Below are 23,378 nucleotides of genomic sequence, written 5' to 3'. Positions count from 1 at the left end.
CACACTAATCATCTGAATTTTATTTCGTTTAGTTATCCCTGATTATGTATGGCCGCACTGATTTCTGACATAAAACTCATTATCTTTGTCAAAGTGGAAAATCGAGAAAACTTTTTCAAGTTTGACAAAAAGAATCCGATTTCCGCTTGGAAATCCGAGCGCTCTGCAGTTGGTGTGTAAAATTGTTGTTTGCTGTTTGGTTAATGTAAAGTGGTTTAAAACAAAGAACGATTTGACTTTGGGTATTCTGTGGCGCCAGAAAAATGCGTTAATTGCTAATCATTTCCGTTTTACAGACTTCATCCTGCTCTGGGGCAGGACGGAACCTTGAGGGATTAGTGAATTTGGTTCGGTGACAATTTGGGTGGGCGCATTGGAAAATCAGCATTTGTTTACTAACTAGCTTAATCCCTTTTCTCTATGAACAATAGAAGTTAAGTGTCTCAGAAGTTTTTCCTGAAATCTTGTTCGGTGCGTCTAGGGCCTATAACTCGTTCAACAGTAGCAAACCTTTACCCACTTGCTTGAAAAATATTATAAATATGTGATATGATTTTTTAATATTTTTCCTTGTCAATCACGCCATTCTTTATAAGCTTTTCGCTTTTTAGATATGAGGGTTTATAGCTCATGCAAACATGCTTTGGAAGTAAATTCATTTGCAGCAGGAAAGTACACCATTTCGACGTCAGTGAAAAACATTTTTGTTCACTGTTCAAAGAATGATAGCAACTTTGTGACGCGCATAGATCACGAACTTAGCGGACTGTCTATTCGTGTTCATGGTTATGAGGAACACGGAAGCTATGTCAGGCTTATTCGGTACCTCGAGGACTTTGAAAGTATACTGGCTGTAATAAACGTAGCAGATTCGTGCAAACAAGAGGTAACTGCTGAATGCTACAACTCCCTTCTACCGGACTATTCATGGTTTGATGATCGTGATGGAAATAAGATCAACTATCAATGTAAATGTGGGACTGAAAATAACTGCCCTACAACGGGACCCACAAGGTCGTGTAATTGCCAAAACAATGATAATGTAATAAGAAATGACATTATCGTTTACTCACAAAAGTCTCAACTTCCTCTAACCACTCTGAGAGCTGGCGATACAGGCAATCCACCGGAGTACATCACATTTGAAGTTGGCAGCTTGGAGTGCATCAGTGGTAAGTTTAAGCTTTTTCTCTCGGCTTGTTCTTTAAAGTTTTGTCATGATTTAAAGCACAATACACGTATTTTTTATAAGAAACTAAGGTCCGGTGCTGGTAGGCAGTTAAATTTTCTGGCCATTTTGCTATCAAAAGTTTCTTAGATGTTTCTTAAATTTCTTAGGTAATGAATTTTTTAAACGTGCTTCCAAAGTAAAGTGAATAGTTCACTCACATTCAGTGATGAACTAACAAAGTGATCAAGGAGTTTTGTTTTCCTAGAATGACAAACTCTGTTGAGATCTGTAAACAGTCAAGCTCATCGAAAAGCTGATTGAACTTCAACAATGTCAAGTTGAAGTCAAAACAAATTTTAAACGGAAACTTCTTGAATGTGCAATTTACTGAGAATGAATGCAAACTGCATGTCAAGTGTAGTGCTGCAATATACAGAGTGATGTTCAATGTCAAGACTGTTTCGAGTGTCAACTCGGAAAATAAAAACTGCAAATTATAAAAGTTTCTTAGCTTTTTCAATTTGGGTAGGGTTGTTTCTTAACTTTCGAAAAATTGAGCCTACCGTTCTTATAACCCGTTTCTTATTAAAATATGAGTCTATTAGTATAACGTTATATATGACCTGCAGTACTAATCACTAACCCTAAATTGAATGAACTTTGTGCTGATTTTGTAAACAATTCTGGTCAACTATCAGTTGCAAACAACTTCTGTTACGATGATAACGTCAAAAGATTCAAGCCTCTTTCAAGTGACATCATTAAAGATAACGTTAATGATCTTTTCGAATTGTTCTGCCCCTCAAGATAAACAGGAACCAATTAAGAAATGGCAATAGGTTATGCACGTCTGCATCATAAAAAACTGACCCTGACAAATATGAATTTTGTACAATTTTTCAAGCTTAGGGTGCCAGGCTGTTTGTTTTTTGTATACACGGTGGAAAAATATTTTGGAAATTTTTTCTGCCCTGTGATAGCTAACTGTCCTTTGAACTTTGATCTTTGAATGAACTTTGCTACATTTTATACAGCTGGTTATTGCAAAGATTTTCAGCCCTTAGGTTTCCCACACGCACGATGCCTGTCAAAAATCCTGAAACACGCAGCAATTTGCCTTGTATTTTATATATTTCATTTCACTACCACCGTCCCCTTTCCTCTAAGAGCAGTGTTGACAGTTTAGACAAAAGTCATACAAGTAACGAAGCAGAAGGTACTTCCTCTTCTCCTACCTCCTACGCCGTTCTATAGTAAACAATCGTTGTTTTATGGGGGAGGGAGTGGATTGTTTTACAAGGGAGGGAGTGGCTGATTTTGATCTTGAAAACTGGCATCAGTGTTCCAACACTTTTGCCCGGCATTGTAGATAGTCAGTTAGCGCGAATAGTCAGAACCCGGAAAAAAATAATATAAAGCTGAAATTAGGCACAGACGCTCTATACAACTGTATTACAAGAGATATATAAAGGGTGCAGATATATGAGGTAATAGGGCGCAACGCCCTCAACGCCCCACTTACTTCCCTTAACGCTCTGTAACCCAGGGTAATATATATATTAAGTCACTTTAGCGACATCAAGATTTGAACCCCTTTTGATCAGTCCACCATTATGGGACTTGCCCAAATATGGAACTCCCAATGTTTAAATAATGGGGCTTTTTCTGGTCATTTTTAGTTTTTCTGGAACCTGTGTACTTAATTTTAGCTTTATATGATTCTTGTCCGGGTAAAATCGCAATTCCACTACACTTAGCTTAAAATCTATTCTCTAGTGTCATCATTCAATATAAGTAACAATGTCACGTTTACGACGTTGTGACGTCATCTCCATTGCAATCAACTTTATTTTTAAACTTTTCAAAAGGCAATTCATTTCAACTTTAATATGGTTTTCCATCCTACGCAGCTGTAGCCGCTGGTGTAAATAGTTGCCATAGGGAAACGTCTGGAAAGTCGTGCTACGAAAGTAAAATTTCAAGTAAGTGGAACAAACAAAATAAAATTATTTTCTTAGTAGCATGGGTTTTAGAAGAATGGCCTTCCGTCAGTGAAATCGATTTTCAGTTCTACCTGTACAGTATCAAGGTAGAGAGAGAGAGAGAAGAATAGGCCCACTGCATGCCTATTCGCAGACGTTGCCCGTTTCGCTCAGAAATAAATACGTGAATTGAAAGTAAGCATTGCCATATCAAAATAAAATGTAAAAGTAAAACACAAATATAAAAGCGATTTTACTGATATGATATCTTATGGGAGATTTTGCTCCAGTTTTGAATAGAATTGGAGTATGTGACTGATCAGCATATACATTCTTTTTATAAGATGAATTTTTTGAAAACACGATATTTTGTGAAACCTCTAGAAAATTTTTTACCTCAAAACGAGGAGATTTTGCCATGTAGGATTTCTTGGTTGGTTAATTTTCAAACTTTTTCCCAAAAACGATGTCTCACACACTTTGTTGGCAAACGAGGCTTTAGCAACTCCCCCGACCCCTCCCCACCCCCAGTGCCCAGTAGCTAGCAATGCCACTGCTTCCACCTTAATTATTTAAAAACAAATTAAGAATAATTCAGCCTCAAATGTTTGAAAACAGCCAGCCTGAAATTGAAAAATAGTTATAAAAAGGTCAATATGTGTTGCTTCTAATAAAGTGTTCTTATAAAAAAGAGTGTAAATGGAAGTAGCGAATCCAATGGGTTGAATTGAGACTGTTTTGATGAGTGTTCGTTTTCTTTTTAGACTTTGGTAACTGCGAAAATGAGATGGATTTCAATGGCTGTTGCGAATTTCCATTCACATACAGGAACCGAACATATAACAATTGCACTACAACAGACTCAGTAGTTCCCTGGTGCTCATTAACTCCAGAATATAGTGGACAATGGAGATATTGCATCTCAAGCCAGCCTAAAGGTATGACAACCATAGTGCTATGGGTATGCTTAAATTCTTGGTATAATGGCTTGACTAGTATCCCTCTTAGTTTGAATTAGAATCACAATGCATGCTCAACATGCTTACGTGAACTCTGGCTTATGTTCGGTAGAATAGATTAATAATAATAACATCTACTTCGATATGTGACAACCATACCTTATAAGTCAAGAAGTGAGCGGCCTTTCTCTGGATTATAAGCCAGAACTTTGAAAGCCTTCATTAAATAAAGAAAGCAAGGCATGCACTCATCGTTCAATAACAATCCAAGTTTGAGATTAGAACTCCGCTCCTTAAGTTTTTTGTTGATTTCAGTGCTAAAAATTTCTTAAAGGTTTTTCAAACACAAAAGGCTAAAGAGCTACTTACAAGAAACACAGTATCAAAGCACAACATGAGATAAGATGAAATATAATACTCATTAAATGATAAGGAGCTCTTTGTTTTATAGAGTTCTCAAATGTGACGTCACAAAAAACTGTTTTTAGAATTTTCGAATTTCGACCACATAACATGAAAGAACACGCTGAAATACTCCCATATATGAAAAATCAGTTAAATTTGTCAAAAATCGGGTGAGCTATAGCCAATAAAAAATTTGAAGTTTGCTAACGGATTACTATTATTTTGGCTCAGTTCATAAAGTTATGAACTGAGACCAAATTAGAGAGGTTTAATGGGGCCAGAGCTTGTGCTCATCTGGTCATATCTCAGCCAATTCGTAAAACCTTTAACTGATTTTGCAGATTTAGAGGTATTTTATGATGCACTTTCATGTTATGGTCGAAAGAAAATCTTTCCCATCCCATCTTTGATTTTTGAGTGGTTTTGCAAGGTCAAGGCTAATCAGTGCTAAAGGTTTCATTTTTTGGTTATCTTATGGTTCGCTATTTTACAGACGGTTTCTTCAACTTTTCCATTCGTTCATCTTCCAGTCATTGGCTATGCCTACTGTTATTTTTCTCTCCATTTTCAGCTGACATCGACTTTAGTTTGGGTGCAAAGGAAACAACTGGAGACTGGAAAATTGGATACACTTGCAGTGAAGATGACAACAGTGGCCCTTGCTATGATATGACTTTTTCATCAACTCCAAGTACGTTCTCTTCATATTCCTATTTCATATATGCCGTTACTGGAGTTTTTCATAGAGAATTTGAATGCAGTCAATTATCCTTACTTTTTTCTTTCACATTTTTTCCAAAGGCTCCTTCACAAGATTCATTACTCATTTTGCCACCCCAGTCAGGCTCTAGGGTGAATTCTAAATTCAGAGGGACTCCCTTGATTCCAATTTTGAAGCCTTTTTCAATTTTTAGTAGAAAGTGTCTAAAGAAAGAATCTGAGTTGGTTTGGAGATATCTTAATTTGTAAGCATTTATAAACCTTAATTTCAAAGAGGCTCTCAAAAGGGGCTCTTGAAATTTTTGTACTTTTAATTTGTGGACCAAACTGGAAACAAGTTTTCAAACATAGTTTGTTAATAACATAAAAGATTATTATACATACTTTTCAGTATTTGTATACTCCTCACATGCTAGAACATCTTTTTCTAAGATACCATAATACAGAATCAACATTTTATTCCATCTTTGTCAATTTCTATATTATCTTCCGTTTATCAGGATTTGGCTTTAAACTGTCATCTTTTTTCGTTGTCTAAACAAACATTCATTTGCGAATGAAGCAACCTGTTTATGTTCTTAATCTATGATGTCTGCCTGCTTGATAATCTATTAATATATATGGCTGTTTGGCCCCTTGAATAAGTCCAGTATTAATTTCCTGCAGATTTCCTAGTCTTAGGTTATCCATTTTTAGATTGTGAACGAAGTTAATTTTAATTGATGTATTTTTTTCTGTCTGTTCACGTTAAGAGAAGAAATTATTCCCCCTTTTTTTCACGGATTTTGGGAGAGCAATTTGAAGCTCTAGGGGTGAGGTAGCTCAAGACCAAGCTTTCAACTTTTATATCATTTAATTTTAGGTGAAAAATCTCAAGAAAAGCCTGCTGTTCATCGTCTCTCCTATAAGAGTGTTTCATCTCTTGACAAAATTAACGGCTTTTGCACGCAAAAGTTCATTGGGTCGGTCAACTACACTACAACCGCCATATCTTATTTAGCGACTGATTTGACGAGGCCAGAGTTCTTAGACAGCGTCTCTTTCTGCTTATCATCTAATGCTGATAGCCCGGTTGAAGCAATCGTTCACATTTATGCTGCTGTATCGCTTGATGAAGCTGATAGTGTCTATATTTCCAAGTGCAAATATCAGTTTTTCCGGTCAGCGATGTATTTTGGACCGGTTATTTGGAAATACGGACCGGTTTCAGATGGAAAATATATCGGCGGACCAGATTTGAAAAAGATTGTCTTGCCAATCTTATCATCTAGCGATCCAAATGTCAGCCAGAAGCGGATTTATTTGCTGTTGGAATGGCAAGAGTTTTTGATAGGAAATGGTATTACGGACAGTTTGCACAATCCTTGTAAGGAGCTGTATCTACGCCATAAAGTTCGTGGACCAGGTCTGTAGCTCTTCATATCTAATCTTAAAACTATTTGTTCTTTTTCTACTTTTACTGCTTTTATAAATCATTGGACATAACGATCAAAATAAATAAAATGCCGTTTTTACACTACCTGGTATTTGTCTGGTATAGCTTTTACTTTAAATGCTGTGCGTTGATTTAAAAAAATTTGATGAACCGAAATCAAAAAGCTGCAAACAGCGATAGAGTCAATTGACTTCATAGAAAACAAAGTCGCGAGCCAGTCTGCAGAGTATGGCTGTTCTCGACGAGCTCTCTCTCTCTCTCTCTCTCTCTCTCTCTCTCTCTCTCTCTCTCTCTCTCTCTCTCTCTCTCTCTCGTGATATCATTATAACGAAAGGAAAATGGACAGGAAAATCTTCAAATATAACCAAAAGAGGAAAGAATTAAAAGAAAGGAGGAAAATATTGACAGAGTTCAGAAAACGCCCTATTCTTCATCAGCATGAAATTTGGCCACATTTTCCTTCTATAAAAGTTTCCCTGTATCTTTTGAATAAATTTTTCTTAGAAATGGTATTTAAGCAAAATCATATATGGTCTGGTTTTTGCGCTTTATCAGGAAAAAAAGTTGGAGTAAAAAGCTAAATTATTTTCTCTTTGTACTCGTGTCAAGTTAGGTAGTGGCTTACCTTAAAACTACGCCATCATTGGGTGACTTTCTCTCTGGCTCACAGCCGTGGAACTGTAATGTTTACTTGAATCTGAAAAATTTAGATCCAAAGCCTGAGAAGAAAGTTAATGATGTTAAATGCAAGATTAGGAGCTGCTGAATAACGTAAGATTCAAGAAGTCGTAAACCCCAGACAATTTTTTTCAGTAGATTGACGAATGTTTGAAAGAAAAAGTTAAGTACAGGACTACAAAGGCCCAATTTTTATTATAAAACTGCCTTAACTTTCACCAATACTATGCTGTTTTACGCAATTTTATTATGTGCTCCCTCAAGTTCCTTTGTCTATGATAGTGACAACGCGTTGAAGTTGTGTTTTTATGGGGTGTTACAATTTTGGAAGTTGTGTTTTTATGAGGTATTACTTAACTGGCATTGCTCCTGATAGAAGGGACCTGCAAGTGTATAGTAGGGGCCTGCTAATCTTTTTAAATTTGGATTGTCCAACTCACGAGGTTAACGGTCAACTGTGATCGGTTGTCAGTTAATTTCTTGAGGGTCTTACAATATTTTTCTTCGTCAAGGAAATTATCTACAAGCTGACAAGAGCGATACAAAGAGACAAGGTGAAGCCTTGGTGTATGATGCAAAGTTTTTTTCACCTTCTAAGAAATGTATACGATTCTGGTACTTTATGAGCGCTGTTGGCAATAGTATGTTAATGGTGAATTTGTATCAAGAGTATCACACGGCAAAAGAAATCATAAGAATCGTTGGTGATCAAGGAACCAAATGGAAGAAGGCAACCATTCCCATCGAGGCTCTGGTAGATTCTCAAGGAAATCTTGCGAAGGTATGCCAATAAAATAGGCTTTGCTTAAGTTTTTTGTAACATTTACCCATTTTCTAGAAGTTAAAATGAACATATTTGTTTATAATTCGTTGAGTACCTTCACCATGAAAAAGCAAACAGGCTCATCCCTGCAAATAACAGCGAACCCACTTGTAATAGCGATGTATGGATCATAATTCGGCTTCGTCTCAAAAAATTGCAGAAAATTGTGAGTTTAAGTGATTAATTCTAACTTCTTCTCAAATTTTGAAAACTTTTAAATAGTTTTTTTGTGAATCGCTTAAATGTAAGTAGCGGTGCACAGTTGTCCATGTTCCTTGTGCAGTTAACAAAGATGAAAACTTAAAAGGGCGAAATCGATACACTTTTGCAGGTAATCGTTCATTTCTTTCACTATATTTGCTGTTTAAAAAAATATATTTGCTGCTTTTAGGTATCCTTTGTGGCAATGTACGGCTCGAATAGTTCTCGAAGTATTGCCATAGATGATATCAGTATTCTTAGTGAGTCCTGCATCCTACAACCAAACCAATTGCATGAATATGGAGGTAGGTCTCTACATTTACATGTATTTTTGATAGTTGAAACTCATGGCAAGGCAACGAGTCGTAGCTCGAACGTAGTATCAGACACTGTGTAACTTGGATTTTCTGTTATAAACCGTGAGCAAGGCTCCCTTGAAAGCTACCAAGATGGCTTAGTTATCTAGGAACTCCTAATACGCTCAAAATGAAGCTCCTGATAGCTCGCATTGTTAAAAGTGTCGAGACTGTGAAACATGCAAAACGCAGAGTAACCTTTTCAGGATGTCAGGATGAAACATAAGCTATATCCCGGTAAAGTTTGGCGCTATAACTTCTAATTATCGATGCCTTTCTTACAACAAATATACATTGAGAATGGCAGTTTGATAAGACTATTTATTTTCTTTGGGCATTGAAATAAGGTTATTGGAGTCAGTTCGGTACCCCCAAACGTGTCTAAATTCAACCAAGAGCATTTGTGCTGTGACTGAAAAGCTATTACACTTTTACAAGGCAACATACACAAGTAACTCCTAAAAGTAACTAACGTAACAGGCTGTACCCCCCCCCCCCCACTTTTTTTGCTAAACCAGGATATCAAGGTTGTAGCATCAAAGATAATGTATAGAGGCTTTTTAAGAGATCTCTATACATAAAATAAATGGAACGAACTCACCGCTTGAGAATTCAAATGAATAAACAAATCCTTCATTTCTCCATCTCAATTTCATTCCTCGATCCTATCACACCCCATAACAAAACTAACATAAACTAAATTGTTTCCATGGATATTTGATATTTGAGGGTTGGTTGGTTGCCTAATTATCATAATGATCGGATTGAACCCCCTGGAAAATTAACGTATCAATAAATTCTAGTTCTAGGCCATCTGCCAAAAGCTGCGATATTCATTCCTCTGGACCATTCATTGTATGACAACAACTCTGCCTCTGTGATGTTTTCGCCATCCTCTCCTCCTGGGCCAAAAACTGCTGATAACTTTGGCTACCCACATCAACATGCATACTTTAATGGCGTACAGAACCGTTTACATGTAACATACCAGGATCAAATAGAACTTTCAAATGATTTTACAATCTGTCTTAATACAAAACCAGCTTCATTGTCAAGTACACTGAATCTGCTCCAAACTTCTGATGGTAGCCTCGTGCTACGAATGATTGAAGGAGGAACTCTGACATTGTGGTAAGTACCAGTTTCTTTCTCTCCCTGATGTTTTTCCAAGTTACAAATCATGATATACCTGGAGAAAGATTTCTGTCTTCCCCTTAATTGCTAAAATTTTATAGCAATCTCCAAAAAGTTTATAGCAAATCTCCAAACTCAATAACTGACAATGAGCTAAGACCTGATAATGCCTGGTGACAGATGAAAAAATATCTTCAGCGTTTCATTAATTTTTTTCATGAATATAGATTGTTTTGTGCTTTTAAATACATCTCTAAACATTTAACGATCAAAATGTATACCTATTTAGATTCATTAAACGCACTCTATTTAATAAACGCCCGGAGCTATTGTTAGAAATATTGCGAAGAAGCAATTTTTTATGTTGCGCATACTTATGGTTATAAAAATATCATATTACACAGAGGGAAATAAGCCGCTCCACACAGGTTGAAAAATAGTGTCAGCCACCACATTTTGAGATGGAAGAGAGAAGGAGGATCCTTGTGAAATAGCGAATTCCAACGTGGATGAGAATCGACCTTAAGTTAAACTGATTCAGATAAAGAAGAGAATGAATTAATATCAATTGATTAGATTCTGTACTTGCCAGATCTGGCCTGGATTAATTTGAAAATATGATTTTATCTTGCAGATAACATTCTCTTAATGCCACCATTAAAACCGAAAATTTTAATTAACGCTAAGACCTAAGCCTGAAAATTAAGAAAGTATTGATCTTCGTATAAAAATTGTTATATTACGATTTTGGTATAAAGGTTGTAATATTATGAAAATTTTAAATTTTTGTTCCACTGAATATTCAAGAATGTGTATCAGTGTAATTGTATCCGGATACTGTAACCTGCAGGAATTCGACCTAGCAGTTACCAAGCCTTTAAAGTGATTTTGGAAATTTTGAGAGTTTTGAGTTAAATTCATCCAGAACGATGATAACGTAATGTAGACTACAACAAAGATGAGGACGACGGTGAAGATGACGTAACAACGGCGAATACAAAAACGACGAATACGAAGACGACGATTCAGAGAGGACGAATACAAAGACGAAGAATACAATGACGACGAATACGAAGACGACGATTCAGAGAGGACGAATACAAAGACGAAGAATACAATGACGACGATTACAAAGACGACGAATACAAAGACGATGAATACAAAGACGACGAATGCAAAGACGACAAATACAAAGACGACGAATACAAAGACGACGAATACAAAGACGACGAATACAAAGACAACGAATACAAAGACGACGAATACAAAGACGACGAAAACAAAGATGACGAATACAAATACGATGAATACAAAGACGAAGAATACAAAGTTGACGAATACAAATACGATGAATACAGAGACGACGAATACAAAGACAACGAATACAAATACGATGAATACAAATACGATGAATACAAAGACGACGAATACAAAGACAACGAATACAAATACGATGAATACAAAGACGACGATTGCAAAGACGAGAATATGACGTATAGGAAGACGAATATGCTTACAGTGGCAGTAAAGCATCACACTTTCACCAATATGACAACATCATGAAAACCTTTCGAATTTACAGCACAGCCTTAAAGAGAAGTTACATTTCACCATTAAATATGTTAGGAATTCCAGATAGTTTTGTATTCATAAATTCTTAATCTTCCATTTTTAAACAAAATTTTTTTTACTGATGATATTATTTTCTTTTTGAATTCCAGGTTCAATACCAAGGAAGGACAATTTAATGAAAATTTTAAACCAATCTTGACTGAAGATGCATGGAACTTTATTTGCGTCGTGTTCCAGCAACACCGCGGAGCATTCAATTTCTTTGTGAATGGGCAGGTTCGTGAACTCTCGAACTTTCAAACGTGGGACTCTTGAATCAATTAGCAAAGTTTAACAAAGTCAATAAAAAGTCTACTTGCTTTCTATAAAGGTTCTTTTATATGGAAGCTGTTTGAAACGTGGTTTATGCACGTTGGCACAAATGAGACTAATTTTGGTGAAAAGCAGACATTTGCACATGGAACCAGGAATTTTAGGTCGTACTGTAAGATACCTTTCGTTCAATGTAATATAACCTATATCAAATGGCTTTTTCAGTTTGCAATTTGGTAGGTTTAAAATTTGGTAGGTTTAACTTCCGGGTCTCTTTGAAATCCTTTTGTAAACATTTTTTCTAAATCATTTTACTTTCCTCTTCAGCTGATGCAAACGGTCCACACTGGCTTTGTTGAGCCAAGCATTGTTGTAAAGACACTCAAGATTGGTCATCTTAATTTGAATAAAGGAAGAAATTTTATAACGTGCGTACAGATATATTCTAGCGCAATAGATGATGCTGTCATACCAGCTCTTGAGCTTTGTCCAAACCGTCACAGTAAGTGTTTCTTTTTGCTTTTTGAATTGTTTTATTCCAGTTCGAAGACTCCACCACGTATTGTCATCGTGGCTTTAAAAATTTACCTATCAGGGGTGAAAATGATTCCCTAGTAACGCAAGAAATGCTTCCAAATAGCACTTAGTTTTAGATTCCGTCATTAATTTTCTTGATATAGTCACCTCACCTCCCATTTCTGCCAATAGATATTGTACAATTTTGCCTATACTTGATAAAATTTGTACAAAAGTAGCTAGTTTTCACTTTTCGAAAGGGATGTGTTTATGCAAGACACCAATCGAGTCCTACCGTGGCCGTATTGCTCGCTCGCTTTTCTCCCAGTATGTTTATTTTATATTTTCCTCTGTATTGTAGATGTTTCTTCTTTATGTGACCTTGCTCTTGTTGTCATTTTTCTTTAGAAATTTAGGTAGAACATTCTTTTTAGCACGATAATTTGCTTAACGATAGCTTAACAATAATTTGCAATTCAAGAAATTAAAACTAATGCTCGAACTACATCTACATTGGCACTCATAGCGAGGAGAATTGTTTGCTCTTTAAAGCTTTAGGCAATGGGATGATATCATGCGGTCTACTCGTTAATAAGGACAAGATTATTTTTTAATAGCAGTAACTATTGAGCTCCCAAAACCTGTCATCAACTTTAGACAGAGACATGAAACTTGTGAGTAACCAAGTGTACATTGTTTTCTTTCTCCCACCTCTTCGCTGAAAAAAGTTAGTTTGGCATGGGTGCAGCATTTGATTTCTAGAATTATTCCCCTCCCATCGCACTTGACTATTTTTCCTCATCTTTGTTCTTGTACAAATGAAATAAATCTACTATTTCTAAATAGCTTTTTTCTATTAATTATTTTTTAATACATATTTAAGTCCAAAACTTTATCTTTAAGTTAATTTATCAGTTACTTTGTTTCCGAATATTTCTCTGTTTTTACTTATTCACATGCAAAAAGATGCTAATGATAAATACCTTTTACCTGCTAGATACCTATAATTCAATGTAATTTTATTCTGTGGAATGGTAATAGCATGATATTTTTCCGTTTTAGTGGTCAGTGCCTGCAAGATGAAATGCAGCCGTGAATCTGTTTGTGATCAGCTTTCTCAAAGGTGTCTTTGTCCATCTTATGCCAATAGATTCGTAAAAGAAGATTGCTCTAATGGTATGTATGTTTGTTTGTCTAAGTGGAAATGTATTTACCGACGTTAAGAGGTGTTCTGTTTAAAAATCAACAATTCGTTATTCGCGAAAGCAGCCATTTGCACGTACTGTGTGAATGCATAGGCAGTTAACTATCTTAAACTATCTGTAGCGTGACTTCCTTTTGGATGTTTTTGACTTACCCTAGAAAGACAATTTCAGGTCATGCCCTTAAAAACACCTGAAAACTTACCAGATATCTCTATCTAAAGGAATATCTGCCTGGTTAACAATCTGGTGATCAATGTCGACGAGAAGACACCTAATATTGTCACATAATATTTTCATATTGTCATGTAACTTTGTCATGTAATATTGTCATGTAATATTCTCATGTAGTGTTATCATGTAAGCATTATGCCATGGTAAATCCTTTTTAGAATGAGTTGGAAATACTTACACATTTATTGGGTAGTCAGTAGACAGGTCTAGAAACAAATAAGAAATCAAATGTTTATGAAAGTGGTATAATAGAAGGGAGTTGTGGTTCCATTGGGTTGCCCCCTTGCACCTTAGCGGCTGGCGTGTTAAAGCTATTATTCAGGCCCTTTTTTATACCACTGCCTTAACAAGACTGTTCTACCATGACAATACAAGCTTATTGCCGTCATTTTTTCTTTTAATAGCACTAGAGTCCACGGTGTATAGTGGTTATGCTGATTACATGGGATTTGATGATCGAAAAATGCTACCTGGCAAAACGTTTCAGAGCATTGCGGAGGCTGAGAATAGAACGAAGACCAACATATCATTCTTTCAAGACACGACCTTTGTCTTCGTGCCTGGTCCAGTTAGCTCTGCACTTTGTGCCTTGAAATCAGCAGCAATAAACATACCATTACAGTCGAGTTCTTGTTTCTCAACTGGAACATGCGTCAACGGTATGACGCTAGTGGTTTGGCTGTACATCCCAGCTGTGCTTGACTGGAACGCGGTTGGTAACGTAACGCTTTTCACTTACGGTAGACTCAAGGTTATCTACGGCGTTGTTAATGACATGCGCAATGGAACTACCAAGCCAATCCCATCGCTGATGTTCGCCTATACACAAAATGGCGAAACCTGGCTTTGGGTATCGATGATATACGGCAGCTCGATAACCGAAGCTTGGTCTCATCTTGCCATCACCGTGGACTCCTCGCACGACGTTCAGGTTTATTACAACGGTAAACCAAGTTTTGTGAAAAAATCAGCCAAAGTGGAACCAGCTGAGACAGAGACAGCTAATATTGTCACTGGGGATCTAGAATACACGTGCTTTGATGAATTCGTTGCTTGGGACAATTTTCAGTTAAAAAACCAAATAGAGAGAATATACAATCTCTCGGTTTTTGGAGGTATGGTATAAGTTTATATGCAGGGAACGTGAATTTCTCTTTCAAAAAAGTTTTAAATTACAAATTATTATTAGAAAACACACATAACTCCTGCAAACTTTTATTTGGAAAATCTTTCATCCCTTACTTTATTTCATTTCCAATATCTCCAAGTTACCTGCCGTCATGTTACGAGGTATTGTTAAGCTCCCAACAAAAAAGGATCGTTAAGCTTCAAGCGATCGATCCAAAAAGGATAATTTTAATGTACGTTAGAAAAGATTTCTAGGTATCTAAAAAGAAGAAATATTTTAAGGTATCTGAAGAAAAGGAATCTTTTTATGTATCTGATAAGCCTTTTGGCTTGTATTATAAAAACGAGCCACGGAAGCTTGGAATGTGAAGTCACAGGAAATGGAGCAATAACAAAGTTTACAATTTATCATGTGACATCCACTTCAATAGTATCTTGAGCTAACCTTTATATCCTTCAATTACCTAACATTATCGAATACTTCATCCCTCGAAGGTTTCTTAGCACAATTTAATCAAATTTCAGGACAACAAGCTACTGAAAGCCGGATTCTCTTCAGAAAATTGGCCCTCAAGGAACCCGGTGATTTGTGGGCAGTTGATCGATCTGATGTTGCTTATAAATATCATGATGGATCTTGGATACCGTTGCCAAGCGAGCCCATTCAGGTTATTCATTCAGGGATGTTGGGTGTTATTGCAGTACACAAGAACAATAGTTTATACAGAAGAGCGGGTATCACACCAGAAAATCCTGTTGGATCATCATGGGAACCCCTCTTGACAAATAGTATGTTGCTACCGATGCGGCTTATGTCATCTGCCAATCAACTATCGGCCAATCAAGAAGCTCCTGAGTGATATCGCGGTTGCTCATTGGCCAATGTTGATTGACAGATGACTCAGCCTCGTCGATTGCCTTTAAAATGTATCTTATAACTGAATTTCCTAATGCCACTCTAACTCCTAATGTAAATGCTCATAATTTCTTACTGCGTTTGAATTTATAAGAGTTAAGTCAAAGAAAAATGATAAAAGCTAGAGACTCTTAAAGACTGAGTTAGAATTCCACTTGTGCCTATGTTAAGCAAATATTTTGAATAAATCGTTGAACTTTTGGCTTGCCAACAAAAATAGCGCAAAGATACGTGTCTTGTACAGTGTTTAAGACAACTTGGACAATGTTACACCAAGAAAGCTAACTGATAATTGCAATCATTTACAGGGGTCTAAAGTCGATGAGTTCTACAATATCACTTTATCATAACTTGGTGACCAATGCACTCCTTAAGATTTGAACACACTCTTTAAGAAGACAGAGACCCGATTTACCAACAAAATAAAAACTACGTAAGAACATGCATACCCCAGATAAAACATTAGAAGAAGCATTAGATTAAAATTAGGAAAAACAATGCTTTTGGAAGCTGTTTCTCGCGTTAACATAACAGAGCAGATTTTATCAGCTAACCGAGTCCTCGTTCATTTTTATAAAAAGGACTGCAGTTCGCGTTTCCTACAGCCAAATCTGATTTCTCTTAAATATCGCATAAATATATTGACACTATGTGTGCAACTAAAAAGGAAAAAGTTTGAGATCTGCTGTAAATGGGGCATCTTTGTAGGCATCTCTTTTCAGAGAACTGGCAGTATTTTATTACAAATTCTAACGTTCATGGATTTTTGATAGAGCTAATTTTTTGCAAACTGCCTGTTGTGTATAAAGACAGAGAATGTAAGAGCCAAACAGTTGAAGTTTAAAATAAACTGTGAAAGAAAATACCTGGTTGCAAACCCAAGCCAAGACAGGGAATGGGTATAAATGCCCCCTTAAATTTATGTAGGGGGACCTAGCTTGAATCTGATCGAAAAATAAAAATAAATCATATCAGCCAGAAACCCAGTATTGAGTGTTTTGAGGCACCCGGGTTGACTAGGTTGGATTGGACGGCACTGAGTTGATGGGTTGGGAGAAGTAGGAAGTGTAGGGTATCTTTTTGCTAAATAGATTACCGAAGTGTGGCGTCATCAAAAATCCATTTTTAGAATTTCTTAATTTTGACCACATAATCTTAAAGAACAGCATCAAATACCTCTCATTGTGCAAAATTAGTTAGATATGTTCCAAGTTGGGCGAGATATGGCCAATGAAAGATTTTAAGTTTGCTAACGGATCACTCTTATTCTGGCCTGGTTCATAAAGTTATTAACCAAGACCAAATTACAGAGCTTTGATGTGCTTGCGATATCTCAGCCAATTTGTAACAAAATCAACTGAATTGGCATCTTTGAAGGTATTTCAAGATGCTCTTTCAAGTTATGAGATCAAATATGAAAACTTCTTAAAATATATTTTCTGTGATACATGGGTGAAACATTCAGATTCTTAAACATTTTATTTTCTTCTAGCTAATTTTATGGGACGTGTAACCGACCTTTCATCGTCGCCTAAGGGTAATATCCTTGCAAAAAGCCTTTATCAATGGCACTGCATTTCTGCATCGTCTGGAGGTCCGTTTAAAAATATGAACACCCTAATTGGTGGCAGTGAGTTTTCTCAAATCGCTTGCAATGGTTTTGAATGTTGGGGCGTAGACACGTCTAATTTGCCCCAAAAATTCTTTGAAATCAGTGATTGCAGCTTTATTCCAAATGACACGGTAAGTTTATACCTGTTTTTACACTTATTGGCATATTTAGGCCCCGTTTACACGAGATTTTATTTCATCATTAAAATGGGTTTTATCAAAATTTGCATATTTACTTCCTAAAATTTCATCAAATCTCGGTTTTGAAGATATGATAGCCCCTATATTGCCTACATCTTTGTGGAGATGGTGACCATGTTTTTGTGGCACCGTCTAGAGGTACTTTTAGTACTCTCTAATGTCAACGCTGAACATTGGTGCTGCTAGCTTTATGGGTATTATACCATATAAATGTGTTTGCTTTAGCCCTATACTTTTCGTTTTTCTACCAAATCATCACTTGTTCTACAATCCTCTTTACTTTGCTTCACATCATTCTTTTTAAAGATTTTTTGTATCAATAGCTTTTCACAGTATCACAGTTTAAATTCAAAGTTGCAAATTTGTCAGGGTTTCATCGTTGTTTTTTACATTGAGATCACACAGCGTTGCTTTTTCGTAGCCACTTGGTTCCAAAAAGATTTCACACATTACTGTAAGTTATTTTCCTCCGATATTTGCGATCGAGAAAGAGGACAAGAAACTCTTAACTCGTATTGATGGATGGAGAGCTTCACGGGAAGGGATAGACAATAATATGCCCTTTCTTGACGTGGTTGGGTTGTATGGAATGGCAGTTGGAGTTAAAATCAATGGGGACATCGAATTTCAACTTCCTGATGATGCTGATGGCAAGTGACAGTTTTTTTATAATCCAATATCGATTGCAAATACACGTAATGAGATACGCTTCATAAATAAAACACTCTTCAATACTACTTTGTCTACCACAAGGCCATTGACATAAAGAATCAACGGTTTCGTGAATTTCAATAGAACTGCATGAAAAAGTGATAAATTTTTCTGATTGATAAGCTGATACTCTGCAACAATTTTAGGTTAATAATTCTTGAATTTTCTTTAAAATCTTAAGTACATCATATTAGTCACTAATGGACAGTATATGATGATCGTCGATTTGTAGACGATCAAACAAAAAAGCAATAAAGAAATTACGAAAAACGTATGCTGCAGTTGTGTAAAGTCATGGTTAATAAACCTTCTCTAAAGGATGTCATTCAGGTTCATGTGATATCGGCATCCGTTGTTTAAAACTTGCTATCGAAAGAAGCTGTTTAGTTAATCAGTACGAGGCAACTTTGTATGATCAGATTCAGGTCAACCAATAACAATGAGGCACGAATGACTCAGCGGATTTTGATACGTTTGGGTATACCCTCTCCTTTTATCACGATTCAATGCCTTTGAGGTTCTTTGAATTGATATTCCTCGTATAGGGTCTTGACGTTTATTGAAGCATAGCGATAATAAATTCGAAGTTCTATAAATAAATACAAAATTCTACTCATTCCAACCTCCACTGATTTCGATCAAATCTCAGGGCGCGCAAGATTCTTAGAACAAAGATGTTGTCTCAGGTCTGTCTTTTACGGTTTTTGTTTATGCGAAGAAAAATGAATTCAGTTATATTTACATTGGAGATCAAGCTCTTCAAAATACACGTATAGATTGGATGCGCAAATTACATTAAGACAGAGATCAGAAAGGTGAATACCAATTAAATCGGCATTTGGTAAGTTAAATTTGGTTATGGACTAGAATTATAGCTTATTCATAGTTATAGCTTACCAGTAAAGTATATAACTGCAAGTTATTTTCACTGCTACTAAATTCCGCTTGCTGTGAGAATGGCCATCTTGCAAAGGCCTATTATGAAAATTATGCAATTCTATTGTCCTATGTCTTCCTCGGATAATTTTGCTTGACGAAAAGTAGAAACTAGTGAACGCTTTTCTCTCAAATTTTTTTTTCTGCGCATGTGTCGTCGCGGATTTTTCGGAAGAACACTGCAAAAAAGCGTCAAAGGAGACTGGCCTCAAGCGATAGCTGTATACGAAAGCAAAATTCAATTCTCAGGTGTAAACCTCGAAACCTGGGCCGAACCTCGAAGCCTGGGTCGAAACCTCGAAACCTTGGTCGAAACCTCGAAACCTTGATAGCTTAAAAACTCGATAATCCAAATAAAACTTCTGTTTCTGTTTTGAGTTTGGCATATTTAGCTTCAACTTAATCAACTGTGTATATATGCCTTATATTGATAGAATGAAAATAATAAGGGCCTTATTACTAGAGTTTGCTCAGCTGATGGGTTGCTGAACTAGGATCCTTGATTCAGCAGGATTAATTGGACCGATTTCCATTGGAATTTCGGTACATAAGGGGTTCGTTGGATTGGGAATCTCTTGTTTTCTTCAAACTCACTAAAGATGACGTCGAAGCTTATTCCTAGAAAAACTTTGGAAAACAATGTTGTAGAACTGCAAGGAGAAGATAAAAGCTAATAACTATCTAAGAATTAGCCTAATAGCAACCATATGATATATAACCAGACTTAAAAAAGCACTAGCTTCACACTTTTAGGGTAAGCCTCTTCCAGTTGTGATCTGCTGTTTATATTTCACACTTTTTTCATAGAGACTAACAGGTCTAAGCTCATCACTATTTCGAAATCTGTCTACTAGAAAAACTACATGACTAGTTATGGCTAGTCAAGTTTTTCACTTACTGTTAACATGTTCCAGAATGGATCGCATAAGGCTACTGGCCGCCAAGGATTTATGGTACTGCTATTTTGACAGTGTGGAATGAGTTCAAAAAGCCAAGCTCTGTCGACAAAATATCCCGTGTGTTTTTGTCTCCATCTTCTCCAAATATTTCGTTGAATATTATACTTAGTATTAGTGGATGAATATTATACAAGTGGCAATAAACGTATCGTTGATGACAAGTTTACTTTTGCTTTTTCTTTTTCAGATCAGCCTCTTTTGATAACACAGCATAAGGACGGAAGCAGTGCTGACTGCATTCATTCATCGGCAACGGAATTCATAATTGGGTGGTATACTAGATGCAAGAATCTTCTTTTCCGTTCGAAAGAAGGCTGCCTTGTTAGGCTAGCATCCAATAAGTTTTTGCAAATCGACGGAGGAACTACAACATCATCTGATACATGCAGAAATGAAGATAAGGTTCGATTTGACAAGAGTGGAATGATATCGACATCCAAATCGAGTACTTCTTGTTTGCAAAAATCTTCCAACAAACTTATACAGAAGTCATCAGAGAGTAGCCCTTGTTTAGATTTCACTTATAACACAAGTAAGGTGTTATCTAATTATAATTTTTTTGAATCTGCCCCTATCTTTACATATAAGCAATATTCAACACTATAAACACAAAGGAATTTTCATTGTCTGAGCCCAATAGACTTTCTTAATGAGCCTCTGTTTCGCTACGCCTCTGTTGTAGCGCCCGTAAAGTGAGGCAGTAGCGAAACAGAGGCTCATGGAGTAAGTCTATCAGCCGAATACCCTAACAATCAGAATATTTTCTAAAATCCTGTTCTCGATCATAGAATCCGTTATATTACAGCCAGAATTACCTCCAGAACATACGATATCTTACACGCAATGACTTTAAGTAATCATTCATATTGTAGTGAACCCTATCAAAAACATCCCTGGAAATCTTCTAAAATGGAATGCAACTAGTGCAGGTAAGCATCACGTTAAGGCTACTTGACTAAACAGCACTGCCACAATATTGTATCTATATTTGTATTGTAAAGATATCGAATATCAAGGCTTCAAAGATGTCTTTATCAAGGCTATTAGTGGTATCGGATATTAGTGCTATTAAAGCTATCGAATATCAAGGCTTTCAAAGATGTCTTTATCAAGGGTATTAGTGGCGTCGGATATCAGTGCTATTAAAGATGTCGAATATCAAGGCTTTCAAAGATGTCTTCATCAGGACTATTAATGATTCGGATATCAGTGCTATTAAAGATATCGAATATCAAGGCTTTCAAAGATGTCTCATCAGGACTATTAGTGATTCGGATATAAGTGCTATTAAGGATATCGAATATCAAGGCTTTCAAAGGTGTCTTTATCAAGGCTATAAGTGGTATCGGATATCAGTGCTATTAAAGATATCGAATATCAAGGCTTTCACAGATGTCTTCATCAGGACTATTAGTGATTCGGATATAAGTGCTATTAAAATATCGAATATCAAGGCTTTCAAAGATGTCTTTATCAGGGCTATTAGTGATTCGGATATCAGTGCTATTAAAGATGTCGAATATCAAGGCTTTCAAAGATGTCTTTATCAAGGGTATTAGTGGCGCCGGATATCAGTGCTATTAAAGATGTCGAATATCAAGGCTTTCAAAGATGTCTTTATCAGGACTATTAGTGATTCGGATATCAGTGCTATTAAAGATATCGAATATCAAGGCTTTCAAAGATGTCTCATCAGGACTATTAGTGATTCGGATATAAGTGCTATTAAGGATATCAAATATCAAGGCTTTCAAAGGTGTCTTTATCAAGGCTATAAGTGGTATCGGATATCAGTGCTTTTAAAGATATCGAATATCAAGGCTTTCACAGATGTCTTCATCAGGACTATTAGTGATTCGGATATAAGTGCTATTAAAATATCGAATATCAAGGCTTTCAAAGATGTCTTTTTCAGGGCTATTAGTGATTCGGATATCAGTGCTATTAAAGATGTCGAATATCAAGGCTTTCAAAGATGTGTTTATCAGGGCTATTAGTGATTCGGATATCAGTGCTATTAAAGATGTCGAATATCAAGGCTTTCAAAGATGTCTTCATCAGGACTATTAGCGATTCGGATATCAGTGCTATTAAAGATGTCGAATATCAAGGCTTTCAAAGATGTCTTTATCAGGGCTATTAGTGATTCGGATATAAGTGCTATTAAAATATCGAATATCAAGGCTTTCAAAGATGTCTTTATCAGGGCTATTAGTGATTCGGATATCAGTGTTATTAAAGATATCGAATATCAAGGCTTTCAAAGATGTCTTCATCAGGACTATTAGTGATTCGGATATCAGTGCTATTAAAGATGTCGAATATCAAGGCTTTCAAAGATGTCTTCATCAGGACTATTAGTGATTCGGATATCAGTGCTATTAAAGATATCGAATATCAAGGCTTTCAAAGATGTCTTTATCAGGGCTATTAGTGATTTCGGATATCAGTGCTATTAAAGATGTCGAATATCAAGGCTTTCAAAGATGTCTTTATCAAGGCTATTAGTGGTATCGGATATCAGTGCTATTAAAGATATCGAATATCAAGGCTTTCAAAAATGTCTTCATCAGGACTATTAGTGATTCGGATATCAGTGCTATTAAAGATGTCGAATATCAAGGCTTTCAAAGATGTCTTCATCAGGACTATTAGTGATTCGGATATCAGTGCTATTAAAGATATCGAATATCAAGGCTTTCAAAGATGTCTTTATCAGGGCTATTAGTGATTTCGGATATCAGTGCTATTAAAGATGTCGAATATCAAGGCTTTCAAAGGTGTTGAATATTATGTTGGTACCACTATCTCTAACGAGCGTCGGAGTGAAAAGATGCAGAATTCAGAGAAAAGTTGTCATTTTCTATATTTCATTTATTATTCAATAACCATATCTGTTCTCTATTCAATACTCATCATTCCAACCAACTAATTCATATCAACATGCATAATTATTGCGTTTTGTTTTCAACGTGTTGTGTGCGTGGACATAACCGTATTCGGTATCTTAAATCAAACGATTTTACTGCGTTCTGGTTTAAATGAAATATATTATCATCATATTAAAGCCATCAAAGATGTCGAATATCAGGGCTTTCAAAGATGTCAAATATCAAAGATAATGATACTTCAAGATAGCTGTATTTGATAGCATTAAAGGCATTTGACATTTTTAAATCAAACATTGTCCGTACAAAAAGGTTTTATTGAAATAAG

At 36.1% G+C, this 23,378-nt stretch overlaps 1 protein-coding gene across 1 annotated transcript in view; it reads left to right on the top strand.

Annotated features, from left to right (window-relative positions):
* Window positions 1-23,378, top strand: part of LOC135696291 (uncharacterized) — a 73,463-nt gene that overhangs the window by 19,811 nt on the left and 30,274 nt on the right. Inside the window, exons 10-26 of the mRNA XM_065215640.2 lie at window positions 612-1,172; window positions 3,082-3,153; window positions 3,918-4,091; window positions 5,089-5,208; window positions 6,100-6,642; window positions 7,863-8,131; window positions 8,565-8,679; window positions 9,534-9,861; window positions 11,586-11,712; window positions 12,076-12,250; window positions 13,327-13,440; window positions 14,105-14,815; window positions 15,354-15,617; window positions 17,237-17,487; window positions 17,978-18,206; window positions 20,350-20,694; window positions 21,035-21,091. Coding sequence (XP_065071712.2) covers window positions 612-1,172; window positions 3,082-3,153; window positions 3,918-4,091; window positions 5,089-5,208; window positions 6,100-6,642; window positions 7,863-8,131; window positions 8,565-8,679; window positions 9,534-9,861; window positions 11,586-11,712; window positions 12,076-12,250; window positions 13,327-13,440; window positions 14,105-14,815; window positions 15,354-15,617; window positions 17,237-17,487; window positions 17,978-18,206; window positions 20,350-20,694; window positions 21,035-21,091 — 4,455 coding nt within the window. The remainder of the gene's footprint in view (window positions 1-611; window positions 1,173-3,081; window positions 3,154-3,917; window positions 4,092-5,088; window positions 5,209-6,099; window positions 6,643-7,862; window positions 8,132-8,564; window positions 8,680-9,533; window positions 9,862-11,585; window positions 11,713-12,075; window positions 12,251-13,326; window positions 13,441-14,104; window positions 14,816-15,353; window positions 15,618-17,236; window positions 17,488-17,977; window positions 18,207-20,349; window positions 20,695-21,034; window positions 21,092-23,378) is intronic.

The sequence above is a fragment of the Rhopilema esculentum genome, chromosome 14 (assembly GCF_057945365.1).
Source record: "Rhopilema esculentum isolate cy_ngs chromosome 14, ASM5794536v1, whole genome shotgun sequence".
NCBI lineage: Eukaryota > Metazoa > Cnidaria > Scyphozoa > Rhizostomeae > Rhizostomatidae > Rhopilema > Rhopilema esculentum.
The sequence above is the reverse complement of the archived record's forward strand: the minus strand, read 5'-3'. Positions and strand labels throughout refer to the sequence as shown.